This window comes from Centruroides vittatus, unplaced genomic scaffold (genome assembly GCF_030686945.1).
Source record: "Centruroides vittatus isolate TY-2023 unplaced genomic scaffold, ASM3068694v2 scaffold_769, whole genome shotgun sequence".
Taxonomy (NCBI): domain Eukaryota; kingdom Metazoa; phylum Arthropoda; class Arachnida; order Scorpiones; family Buthidae; genus Centruroides; species Centruroides vittatus.
The window spans coordinates 2,756,816-2,770,535 of NW_027122717.1; the positions used below are offsets into that span (position 1 = coordinate 2,756,816).

The 13,720-nt window shown below is 35.5% G+C and overlaps 1 protein-coding gene across 2 annotated transcripts in view; it reads left to right on the top strand.

The window, feature by feature from the left end:
• Positions 1–5,125: 5,125 nt before the first annotated feature.
• Positions 5,126–13,720, top strand: part of LOC136989905 (medium-chain acyl-CoA ligase ACSF2, mitochondrial-like) — a 31,108-nt gene continuing 22,513 nt past the window's right edge. For both annotated transcript variants that reach the window (XR_010882972.1, XM_067288208.1), the window contains exon 1: positions 5,126–5,340. Coding sequence is in view for 1 of the 2 variants with exons in the window: in XM_067288208.1 (XP_067144309.1) it covers positions 5,270–5,340 (71 nt within the window). In the remaining variant the exon portion in view is untranslated. The remainder of the gene's footprint in view (positions 5,341–13,720) is intronic.

Sequence of the window (13,720 nt, forward strand, 5' to 3'; positions counted from 1 at the left end):
GTAGGCTGGAGAGCAGTTCTTGCAGTCTTAAGAAAATGTAAAATGCTTACAGACCTCGTTATTCAGTATTTTTATACTCAGAAGATATTATTCTTACTCCCCGTTGGAGAGAAAAAATAAAAATAAAAGCGATAATCCTAATGTAATTGATCGAAAAGTGAGATGTAATTAGAGGCGATGCGACAGCAACAAAATAATTGCAAATTATATTATTCTTCAGATTGATTAAAATGAAAGATGATAATTTATTATATTTTAATTAGAATGTATCGAAACTAATTTTGTTGTAATTATTAGTTAACATAACTAAATATGATAGCAATTTTAGAATCAAAGATATTTATTATTTATAATGTAAAAATATTCATTTTCGTTAAATGTCAACGTTTGAAGAATAAATAAATTAATAAAAATGATATCAAATAATTTTAGATTTAATTATGTATGCGATAAATAGAAAAAAATGTACTTTATTATAAAAATAATATAAAATAGTGAGAAGTTTTTTCCAGTTTTTATCTCTTTCCACCCTACGGCACTGAGACGGCCCTTTTTATTCACAGCTCACTAGTGGCCGAGTGGATAAAACAACCCAACACTAGTCGTGGGTCTCACTACTGGTTTGGCCACGTAGAGTTGTTCGGGTTTTCTTCCTATAAAAAGTCTTCCCGCAGGCATCCCCTTGGCAGCCGTGATACGTTGCATTATTCAATTAATCCAATCTAACCTTTTTAATTTATATCTAACTAGGTTCGGTTTGGGAGACACCGGATGGTGAGAGACTTCACCACTCTTTCTCCTATCGTTGCCTATTACTCTGTGGTCAAGGCCTATTATTCTGGGGACCTGGGTTCGAATCCAGAGATCGAAAAACTGTAAGAATTTTTGATGTTCTGTTCTTCATTACCGGCTTCCCGCTCTATGAGCCTCACGATGGGTGTGATTAAAAAGGCTTTCTTGATATACACAAAGCAAAAAAAATTGAAAAAAAGACAAACCTATATAAGTAGGTGAACGCTTTGCCAACTCAGTCATCCAGCAGCCTGTTTTATTTCCTTTCCGGACATCTCCGGATACATAACAAGAATTATATAACTGAAGAATCTTTATTTTATTTTTTGTTTTTTAAATAAAAAAATTTTATTTTTATTAATATAACTGAAGAAGATCAGTACATTCTAGTCCAAAACGTTATTATTCTGATAAACCTCGTGTTGGAATTTGAAAGGTTGGATTTTACTAATATCATCATTTTTTTCCTCCAGTTGTACATGACAATTTGGGATATAATTTCGATAGAGAAAAAATGGATATGCAATTAATAGAAAGATTATAAACAGGATCTGAAAGAATTAATTACTAGGAAACATTCGTTAAGTCGTAATTTGAGCTCCAATTTCCCATAATCTACCATAAATTGAGTTCTATTACCAGAAATGTATATTATGAAATGAAATCTTCCATTCTATCAATCCCACCAGTGGCCGAGTGGAAAAACCACTGAACACTAATAGTGAGTCGCATCTCACGAACCGAGTGGCCACATGGAGTTTTTCGGGTTTTCTTTACGTGTTGAACACCAAAAAGTGATCACTTTCCTCAAAGTATTTCCTAATTGGCAGATCGCCCATGCGTTGCGTTGCCTATACCATTTTTAGTCTTTAATTTAAAAACGTAATACGAAATTGATAAATGACAACAAATATGTTTTTATTTGTATTATTAGTTTTATTCATGTATTTTACTGCTTTATCAGAAGCGTAAGACTTTATGCAGGTCTGGTTTTCATGGAATATGCAAACTAACACATGAGCGATGTGCCAAGGGAGGTGCCTTTCGAGAGGCCCTTCTATGAGAAATTGGTCTCTATTTAGGTGTTAGATACGTGAAGAAAATCCGGAAAACTCCACCAGCCAACCCATCGGTTGGTATGATCCCGCGGTAACTACCAGTGTTCGGATAAAACAACTGTTCAGTTGTTTTATCCAATCGACCACTGCTGGGAATCTCATAAGTCCAGCACCATATGCAAAATAGCTCTGTAGATATGTTTGATGTGATTATCATTCTGTTGTACACAGAAATTCAGACTGGTAATCCAATTATTCCACACATCTTGCAAGATGTCACGTGGTTCTAAAATGGGCAAGTGACACATGATCTGTTCATAAACAAGCGCCTTCGAGTGACTCATTGGTAAATTTGTTACATCGGGACTAAGTGGGAGTCATTCTATAGACCAGTGATTCTCAACCTTTATTTCGGCACGGTACACTTTTAATAATTTAAAAATCTGGCGGCATATACAGTTACTTCTGTTAAAAATCGGACTTTAACGTAAACAATTTAACGTCGTAACATCAACTTCCACACCTGGGAGTAAATCATTTGTTAAGTTCTCAGCGGTAAAAGTGACGCTTTCTCATAACCTTCCGACTTACTATTTCGATTTCTCCAAGTCAATATAGCAAGAAACTGAAAAGTTTAGGCAGTCGTTGCCAGTTCCTCAATGGAATATCGTCCCTTCTCTAGTGCCAACGGATATACCTAGTTTTTGAGGATACTTCAGTTAAACGTACACTTCCTCGTCTACGGATACGCATTTTGAAGACGAACTTTATCTCAGAGGACTAAGATACTTTGCTACACGATCAAGAACGATCAAGAGAATCTCCCAAGAATTAGCATCAGACTATTTTCGAACATCATCACCCCAAGGTATTCATCACCACGCGTATCTCCTGTAAATTCTCTCTCTCTCTCTCGCGACCGCTTTCGTTTAAAGATCCCTTGACGTTAAGTCCTAACGAAATTGTAACGAACTTGTAAGATGTATTATGTTGTCTTTGAAATTAAATCATTATTAGTTGTTAATTTGGTATCTGAGTGATTCACTTCCGGGACGCTGTCTCTCAGTCTGTCTCCATCCCGAATCCGATCGCCCTCGCAAGCGGCCGCTCGCGTGACCAAATCAACCCGCCGTCTCGGCTTCCGTGTCAATCAGAACACCGTAGTGTCAGTCGTGACGAGGGACTAAAGAGGTGCCGACCCTCCGGTCACACTTCGGTAAGTACCGCAGGACAACCGGTGACGTCATAACAGTGATTTTTTAACGCAGTTGATTATTTAGGTAACATTTTCTAAACGCCTTAGTAACTACTGGCAGTTACCGGTAACACCGGTTACAATTTCCAAACGTGCCCTAGGAAAGTAGAACTGAATGAACTACTTGTCAGTCTTCGCTTATGTATGGATATTCGCAATGGCGACACACTTCAAAGATTTCGCGGCACACTAAAGTGCCGCGGCACAGTGGTTGAGAATCACTGCTATAGACCAGGGGTGGCCAACAAGTCGATCGCGATGTCAATTTTGGTCGATCGCTCGCGATGTCTTGACTTAATGTGTTACACTTGTAACTGAACGCAACGCGTGAACGTAACGCGCAAAAGCAACAATATGCATGCAGTTAAGACTGGACTCGTAGAAAACACAGCCATTTAGCTTGAATATTTGATACTGTCATGCGGTAGCTTCTTTTCTTTAGTATTAACAATATTATTATTATTAATCAATATTATTTATCCACGGTGACAACGTTGAGTTTCAATTTTTCATTTGTTTAAAATGTAAGTACCTGTTCTTTATGTTTTAAATTAAATTATGGCTTTTCTTACCTATCTATTTACTTGATAAGTGAGTGTTTTCGGCAACAGACCTCTATTATTTTGGACTTTTGGAAATACGTCAACTGAGAAAAATATCCCAGTATCACCAAATATAGCAAATATATTTATTCCTGTTTCGGAACTACATACCTGTGTGAATTGGCATTTTCATACTTAAAGTTAACGAAGACTAAACATTCCGTCCTGACTGATTCCCATACTGAAGAATCATTATTATTATCTTTGTCAGGATATACACCTAATTATGTTTCCTTGGTAAGAGACGTGCAAACTCAGTCCTCCCATTAATGTAACGTAATAAAATAAATTCTAAATCTGTCTTTATCAGTAGCTAATTTGAATTAATAAATATTGTTAATAATTATTCATGTTGTTTTAATTCCCCTGGACGTGAGTTTTTTGGCCCGTTAAATAATTACGTTGTTTTTTTACGTAGGTAGATATACAGGGTGTTTCAGTACAAAGAGTACTCCCGCGAGCTATTGATAGATTAGCAAAAAATAAGTCTAAAAATCTTATATCATTCTTCCATGATAAATTTTTTTCGCCCCAAATAAAAAAATCGCAAAAGTAAAATCTTATAATCAAATTATCAGCCGTACTGTGCAGTTTTATAACAACTTTTTCAAGTTTACGAACAAATAGTACCACAATTTATACATTGTAATTGATAAAAAAAATTAAATTATATTTTAAGTTAATAAAAATCTATCTTGAAAGTGTCGAAAAATCGATTTTTTTTAGGTGCCGCCTGTATGGAATGAACTAATAACTCGTAACTGCAAATATCAAAAGTTGGATCTGGAAATTTATTTTCTTTATAAGCTTATATCTTGAAAATTTAATAAGTGATTTAAAAAATAAAAAATAGTTTTGAACATATATTTTCCTTATCTACCTATAGCTCGCGGGAGTGTACCTCGTACTGAAGCACAGTGTATAAACATAGTATGTATTTCACACCCCCCTCGCCAGTTAGACTATGCCTACGACAACAAGTCGATCGCGACACATTTTTAAGATAAAAAGTAGATCTTATGTACACAAAAGTTGGCCACCCCTGCTATAGACTCACGTGGACCCACGTTCAAATATGTTCTCATGTAACCAGTATGGCTACGGTATGTGACTTGTGGAATTCTCTATTTATCTGTGACTGATTGGGTTCCATTTGTGTCTCTCAGAATTCATATGTTCAATCAATCTATAAAATTTAATTTTAAAATGCTCTATTTACATACACGCGTCATTATTTTAAAAAAAATTGTAATGGCTTGTCTTTGATATGTCAATATCTATATCTATATCTAAAAAGGTAAAGTGCATTTTATACTGATTAATTTAAAACAAAAATGTTTTTATCTCAGGCGTATCCAATCGAAAATTATTTTCGAGTATTTTATTTACTGTCGATTTTATCTGACCTTGAGGCAATACAATAGGAAGAACTTTTCAGTCTAACCACAACTGCAAGTGCAGTTATTTTAAATGTTTTTTAAAGTATTGTCATAAAATTATACTCACTAAAGTAGTAGATATAACTGTCTACCGTAAAATTTTATAACATTCTATATAAAATAATGTTTTCTATGTCGTGTATTGGTCGACGTTTGAGTAAAATTAAAGTGTTTAGAGTAAGAAGCCAATGGAGGTAAGTATAAATTAATTATAAATTTTATTTGTAATATCTTCGAAACTACAAGATGATCACGGCCGTATACAAAGGAACAAGCAGGGATTATGGTTCCGATTTGGTTTGATGGGATACGGCAAAGCAACACATCAAAGGAGAATGCCTCCAAGCAGGACTTTCTAAGAGAAACTGTTTCTAATTAGGTATTAGACATGCGAAGAAAACCTGGAAAACTAGCGCGTTGGTGAAGCACGAATTCAGACCAGAACTGTGTTTTATCCACTCGGCCACTGACGACTGGTGGTTTTGTGCTTGACACATAGGACTAGAATTAGAGTCTATTGTGGCCGTCGGCCATGATATTGTATATTTTGTATATTTTATATTGAATTAGTCTTAGATTTTCTTTGTTCCTTTGTCTAACTCTTTCTAGAACTTTCTTTTGTCTAACTCTTCCTAGAACTCTCTTTGTCTAACTCTTTGCCCTTGGGGGAGGATTATCTTTCCCTCAATAGTAAGAACAAAAGAGGGAGTGAGGCCCTGAAGCAAAACAGACAGAAAGAGTGCCAGTCTGGGTTGGAATCCCGAAGAGGTAGGAGCTGAAAAGGAGTGCTCCAGAAAGGGAGAAGGGTGATCTAAGAGGATAAAGTGCAGAGAGAGATCATCGAGGAAAGACGACTCAGTCTGAAAGAAAAAGATTATAGACGAAAGATCTATAAGGAAAAGGGCTACAAACGTAACAAAAGAGAGAGATCCGAAGTTGTTCCCCACCAAAAGACACATCGCAAAGAAACCCGGGTATTTCTACTACTTTTCTTATCTTTCCTTATTTCTTCTATTCTTCCAATTTCTTTTAGTTTTAAGTTAGTATAAGTTAGTATAAGTTAGTGTAAGTGAATACGGTCCTCGTCAGATTGTCGCGTGTGTGCAAGATAACTGTTTTTGAGGACAAATATTTAATGCCTATATATATTAAATTCTGGAAGTTGTAAAGTTGGGATCCTATGTAAGGAACCTGTTCAGAGAGAATAAAACTACTTTGTATTAAGTTTTATTTTGTACCATTTCGCTCGCGGGATCGTGTACCTCTTGTTACGAACACTACACTATTGTCCTTGTACATACGTCCCTGTTTGTGTGTAGCATCATCTTTCTAAATGTTATCTTCAGATGCTATTATCAGGAGACTTCATCTCCCAGTTCTCGATGATAACATTTTACAGAATTATCAGATATTTAAAAAATCACACTTTATGACAATGATAAGAAATGTATTAAATTTAATGTAAATTATGTAAATTAATATAAGATAAATATTTTAAAATAATTTTTAAAACTAATCGTTTTCAAATGATAACGATGATTAATATTTGTTTTAAATAAATTAAGAAATCATATTCAATCTATTAAGCGTAAAAGATAATTTGATAAACTGCGATAAATGAAAGAATTTGTGAACTTTGTAATCTCATCAAAGATGTTAGATTAAAATTCTGCTAAATCATTTTCTGTACATTCGTGTTGACAGAAATTTCATAACGTAAAAATGAATTTAACGTAAAATCGACGGAAAATGTTTAATCAATCTTCATATTTTTTATATTTTAACTTACTGATAAATCCGCCGGTGGCCTAGTGAATAAAACCACTGAACACCAGTAGTTGGTCGTTGGTGTGTGCCTGATCAACAGGCTAGTCACGAGGAGTTTTCTATTTTCTTTACGAATCCCTGTAATACCTAAATACGAACGGCAGACCGGTAAAGCAAAACGACAGATCGCTGTGGGGGATCCAAGATTGAATCCAGGAGATTGAAAAAAACCTTAAAAATTTTTAGGGGCGGTTTGTCACGGATACGTAGATCCATCCGGCCGCTTCTTTGTGGGCCAGATGATGTTATCTGGACTTAATGAAGTTAGTCTCGGGGTGAACATTGGTCAGTATTGGAAGGCTCTTATGTGACAGACTGGGGCTATGTATTATCACAGCATGTAATTGGACAGCTCATCCCAAGCCTGGGCTCCTGTCTATTGTTGTGTATAATTCATTGCAGTTTCTTACTATACTTTTACCGTAGCGCAAGGGTTACTTGTTCCTGGAGATTAATAATCCTCATGTTAACATACGCTAGCATATTAGGGTCCTGTTCATATATGCTGTCCTCTAATCTTATGAGGTGTGTAAGTTTGCTATACACGGCTCTTCGAGCTTCTAATTGCCTTCCTTAGGCAAACAAAACGCAATTATGAAGGAGGGAGTTGCAACCCTTTGGTAACGAAACCCTGTAGATCAGGCCTGGCTAACCCAAATTGTTTCGCGGGCCACTTTGATCACGCGTAATATTACGGTTGGCCACAATTTAGACAAACATGCTTTTAAAAAAGTAAAACAAATACAAAATGAATAAGATATTATTGTTATATCAAGAGTTCGTACTCGCACTTTCGCATTATAACAATGACACATGCAAATTTTCATTTATTGAATTGTTTTAATATACACATAACGGGAAACAAAAGTTTTAATAGCTATATAATATCGCTTAGCGGGCCACACAATTTAACGTGACGGGCCACATGCGGCAACGCGGGCCGCAAGCCCTTTGTCAAGGCCTGCTGTAGATAGACATTGGGTACATCTTATTCTTCTTATACTCCATTAAGAAACTCATTTTCTTAATAGCCCTGGTGAGAACCAGGACTTTTCTGCCATAAAGATTGGCTCTTGTAACCATAATTCAAAAAACACTTATAAATGAAACTGGAAACAAATATACCAATAACACTACACTTTACACACTTTTCCAGCACTAGTTTAATCAAAACAAACGTTTTCGACCCCAGGTCTGCCTCAGGTTAAAAACGTATTAAAATACACATTAAAGAGAATAACTGAGTTCTAATGGCAGAACTATAACCGCTATTTTTTAATTTACAAAATTTGAAAAACAAACGATTCACGTATTTTAAAAGTTCTACGAACAAATAATTTACGTATTTTTAAAAACATCAAAATAAATAAAAAAATTAATAAAATAAAACTATATATTGTGACATCGTTACAATGCTAGACTATAATTTTTAATCATATTTTTAATTTATTTAATGGGGGGACGCTATAGTCGCTGAGGCTGTTGGCGTGTTTCGAAGTGAAGTTGTACCTGTTGCGGCTAAGTTTTCGTAATTGCTTTTAATTATGGATAAATTTGTTAAATCTAAAGAGTATGTGGATCGGGATAGTGCCAAAGAAAGGGAAGCAGCTTTTGAGAAGAGCGCAAGGATATTAAGAACACCACCAGGTAAACGTTTGCGGTCCTGTTCCACTGGAAGTGCTGTTAAAGCCAGAGACACCAGAAAGAATTTGGATCAAGAATTATTCTTGGAGGAGATAAGAGGTATGTTGACTGAAATGAAGGATGCTATAGAATTAAAAATAGAGACGGAATTACGGTTAGTAAAAGATAATTTTGTGCAAATGAACGATAAGATTAATATACTGACGGAGAGAATCAATAAATTAGAATCCGTGCACGACTGCGGAAATGACTGTAACAATATGCAAATTAACACTACTCTAACCAAAAGAGTTAACACACTTGAAAGCAATCTAAGGAAAAGAAATTTGGTATTGTTTAATGTGAAGTTGAATGATGGGGAAAATCTTTTTGATACAGTATCGAAGTTGATTCGGGATGTTGTTGGTTTATCAAATGTCCTTTGTGACTGTGTCAGACTTACAAAAAATACCAGAAATAATACGATGGTTTTGGTTACCTGCATTTCCATACAAGCGAAAAGAGATATATTGAGCAGCTGGAAGAGTAATTGTACCAAATTGGATGTTTCTGACTGGAGGAAGGCAGTGCGCATAAGGGAGGACCTTTCCGCTGAATGTAGAGAGAAGAGAAAACAACAGATGGATAATTTAAGACAGGCCAGAAAGGAGGGGAAAATTGCATATTTCAAAGGCGATAAATTGGTGATAGGTGGAAACATTCGCAGGGTTGACAGGGATAAAAATGAGGCTAGCTGTGTTAGTGATTCTTTTTTAGGAGTAAGCATGATTCATTAAAAGTTCTCAGTTGGAACATGAACGGATGGAAGAAAGAATATGAAATGGAGTATTGGAGCATTGTGAGAAAGTTTCATATCACTTGTTGGATGGAAACCTGGTTGGGTGAATTAGATTCAAGAAAGCCACCGACAGATGTAAGTAATACATACGAATTTTATAAGATTAACGCTACTAGTATATTTGATAAAGGGCGAAAAAGAGGTGGGATGGTGCTGATGATTGCTAAAGAATTGAAAGAGATGGTGGTTCGTCCCATTGAAGATTGGTTGTTTGAAGTACACTGGGAAAATATTAAGTTAGTTTTTGTTTATATTAGAGTGGAAGTTTATGTTAAATGTTATAAGTTACTTGAGTCATTGTTTGATTCTTTTCAAAATGAAGAAATATATTTATTGGGCGATTTTAATGGCAGAATTGGAACTTTGAATGAAATGGAGTGGGGAGGTAGTGTTTTTCCATCATTGGATTATAGCGTGTATCGGAACTCGCAAGATAAATGCATCAATAAGATAGGTTTGAAGTTAGTGGAATTGTGTCAAGCAAAAGGGTTGATGATTGTGAATGGCCGAGTTAAAGAGGATGTACAGGGAAAATATACTTTTTTCTCACACTTGGGTAAAAGTGTAATTGACTATCTGTGTATAAACGGTTTGGCAGCTGAGAAATTACTGTACTTTAGTATAGATGACTGTATTGAGTCTGATCATATGATGCTGCATCTTGAAGTTTCTGTCAAAGGGTTGGAAAAAAAGGGCTACTCTAGACAATCGGTCCAGTTTAATACACGATGGAAGAAAGAATGGCAGGAGGCGTTTGTAAGCGAAATTCAAGGTATCTGTTGGGACAGGCAATTTGATGATAGTATGAGCAAATTAAATAATCTTACTGATATGGTGTCTGGTATAATGGATAAATTTAGATATAGAGAAAAAGGAGTTAGACACTTCTCTAGGAGTAATTCAGAGTGGTTTGATGATGAGTGCGTAGAACAAAAGGCTGATGTGAAAAATAGGCTCAGGAGATGGAGGAGACTTGGAGAGGATTGGAGATTGGAAGAATATTTATTATCGAAACAAAATTTCAGAGCGCTATGTAAAAGTAAGAAACAGGAATATTTGACCAGTTTTAATCAACTGCTTTCAAAGTGTAAGTCAAGTCAAATGTTTTGGGATTGCATTCGTAAATTACAAGGTAGAAGTAAATTTCGTATACCGGAGGAGATTAAAACTGAATTGCTTGTGCATTTTAAAAGCTTACTGTTTAGTGATAACCTAGATAAAGAAATTGTTTGTTTGGAGATGATAACGGTAGGTTATCTTGACAGGCATATTTCTCTCGAAGAATTAGACATTGCTTTGAGAGAGGCAAGGTCAGGTAAAGCAGCTGGCCCGGATGGTATTCCGATGGAATGTTGGAAACTGGTAGATGAGCGATTGCGACAGAAGCTGTTGGATATTTTTAATGAAGTCCTGGCAACCGGAATTTACCCTGATGGTTGGAAATTGGCGAGAATATTTCCCATTTTTAAATCAGGAGATATAAACAATACAAGCAACTACAGAGGAATCTCATTGTTAAATACTGTTAGCAAAATTTTTTCAACGATCCTATGTAAAAGACTGATATTTTGGGTAGAGAGTGAGCATATTATATCAGAGATGCAAGCGGGTTTTCGTCAAGGGTATTCCACAGTGGACCATATTTTTGTTTTGTGGAATTTATTAAAAGAAAGGCTAGTCAAAAAACGCCGAAAAGTATATACGTGTTTTGTGGATTTCCGGGCTGCATTTGACTCAGTGAATCATCTGAAATTATGGAGGAGGCTTGCTGATTTGAGGTTAAGTCATAAAATATTGAATTTATTGCGATCGATGTACACGAATATGTCAGCATTTTTGATGGTTAATGGTACTACTACTGAACCCTTCCACTGTAACAAAGGAGTTCGGCAGGGATGTCCGCTAAGTCCATTACTGTTTTCTTTATATATCGACGGTTTGGTAAATAGACTGAATGAGATACCAAGATTTAATGGCCTATGGTTGGGCAATAATACTTATATCAAGGTTCTGTTGTATGCAGATGATGTGGTGATTATGGCTGATAGCCCGTTTGAATTACAGCTGGCAATTGATGGTCTTATGAGTTTCTCAACTGAGATGGACTTACAGATTAATAATAAAAAAAACTAAAATAATGGTTTTCCAAAATGGTAGTAAAAGATCAAGTAAGCTTAAATGGTTTTTGGATAAACAAGAGATTGAAATAGTGGAAAAATATAAGTACCTGGGCCTTTGGTTCAAATATAATCTTAACATGAAAGACCACTTTGAGATTACTGCGGGAAAAGCAAAAGGTGCTTTGGTGAAATTATCTAAAACCGTTAATATCCCAGGGTTAGCCTCGTATGCTCCACATTTTAGGTTGTTTGATTCAACAGTTAAATCTGTTATGTCGTATGGTGCTCAGGTCTGGGGATTGGCTAATGTCAATAATTTTGAGTTAATTCATAGAGACTTTTTGAAGAAAATGCTGGGCCTCAGATTTCACGCATCGAATGTGGCTGTTTTGTGGGAAACTGGACGAGTACCACTGAAAATCTTTTTTATTAAAGCAGTTCTAAAATATTATGTAAGAATATTGGAATTACCTAGGGATAGGCTACCTAGAATCAGCATCGAAAGAATGTGGATGAAAGCGGAGAGTAATTCATGGTGGCTGGATTTTAAAAATTGGCTGGAACGGCTGGGATTCGGTGATATGGTTATTGAGAAACAAATTGATAGATGGAAAGAACGGATACCGTCCATAGTATTGAGATGTATAGAACTAGAATTACAGGAAATGAAGAATGTGCTGAATAGTTCTGGGTTGCTACGATATTATCGTCTGGTTAAACCTGATTTTGGCATGGCAGGATATTTAAGAGACGTTGGAATCTCTATTGCGATGAAAAAACAGATTGCGAAACTGCGGTTAAACTGTTTTATGTCAAGAAGTGCCTCTTTGGTGTGCATAATTTGCAACCAGATTTGTAGTTATAGTGAATGGTGCTTCCATATGTTTAGTAATTGTGGAAATGATATGTACGGGGAATACTTAAGAATGTTGCGTGGTGGTTCTAACTCCAATTTCGTGGATTTGTTAAAATTTAACAAGATGTTAAAGAAATTAGATGGTTTGAGTTAAGAGAATTTATTGTTTTGTTCTTCCCCCCTTTGATATTGTATCGAACTATATGTCAAATAAACTATTATTATTATTATTATTATTATTATTATTATTATTAATTTATTTAATTTAAAATATATACTCCACTTGAAATTAGTTGTGACTTACCCCTGTACATCATACTTTTCCTTAAACAATAGAGTCGTGCCGACTATCTATCTAACACCTTTTCAGGGAGAATTTTTGAACTGAAATAAATGACTTCCAGTTTGCAACGGAAATTCTTGTATGGTTAATCGGGGCCTTCTGTCCCTGAAATTTCCAAATCTGTCTCGTCTTTCATTTGTCTGACTCCGTTCTAGAGATTAAGAAATGACAGCCAGACAGTGGGAATTTATAGGTCTACAATTTTTTCAAATTACACCGAATAATTACTCATATTATTAACAAAAATTTTTAAAGTCGAGCCTATGTCATTCTCTTGCCTCATCGGGTTATCAACTAAAGACTGCCATGCTTTAGATAACGTTTCTTTCTCGTTGAAATTAATGCATTCCCTTTTTCTAGATGCTTGGAATATTTCAAACGCTTTCATTGATTGTAACTTGTTGACGTCAAACACCTTTTTAAATAATTTAGCTTGATTCCAACATGCTGACACCCCTCGGCTCGCTCGCAAACTGGGCAAGTGCTGCGGATAGACTATTTGTACGAACATCGTATTTATGTTAACCCGAATACCTAAAGAATGTTAACCCATATGCTCAGGGCCTATGGGTTAACATTCTTTTAGTGGCGCCTATGTATGATAACTTTCGACCAAATCTATCATCCCACACTGGGATAGTGTATACCCCAGGGGCTAAGTTTCTATCTATAGAATCTTTACTATTAGCTAGAAGCCTAAATATAATTAAATTACGTCTATAAGCTATTCTGGAATTCATATGCTTTGCTAATGAGGAAGTCAGTCTATAATACAATATTATACAAAAAATCTTTGAAACACAAGTTAACAAGGACACAATTACTGGGAGTCAATTTGAACCGTTTTTATACACTGGAAACAAAACAGCACGCCTCCAATCCTTTAGTATTACTCGCAGTCTTCAAAATTCTAGTGAAACAATTAAATAAGATCGAATATACAAAA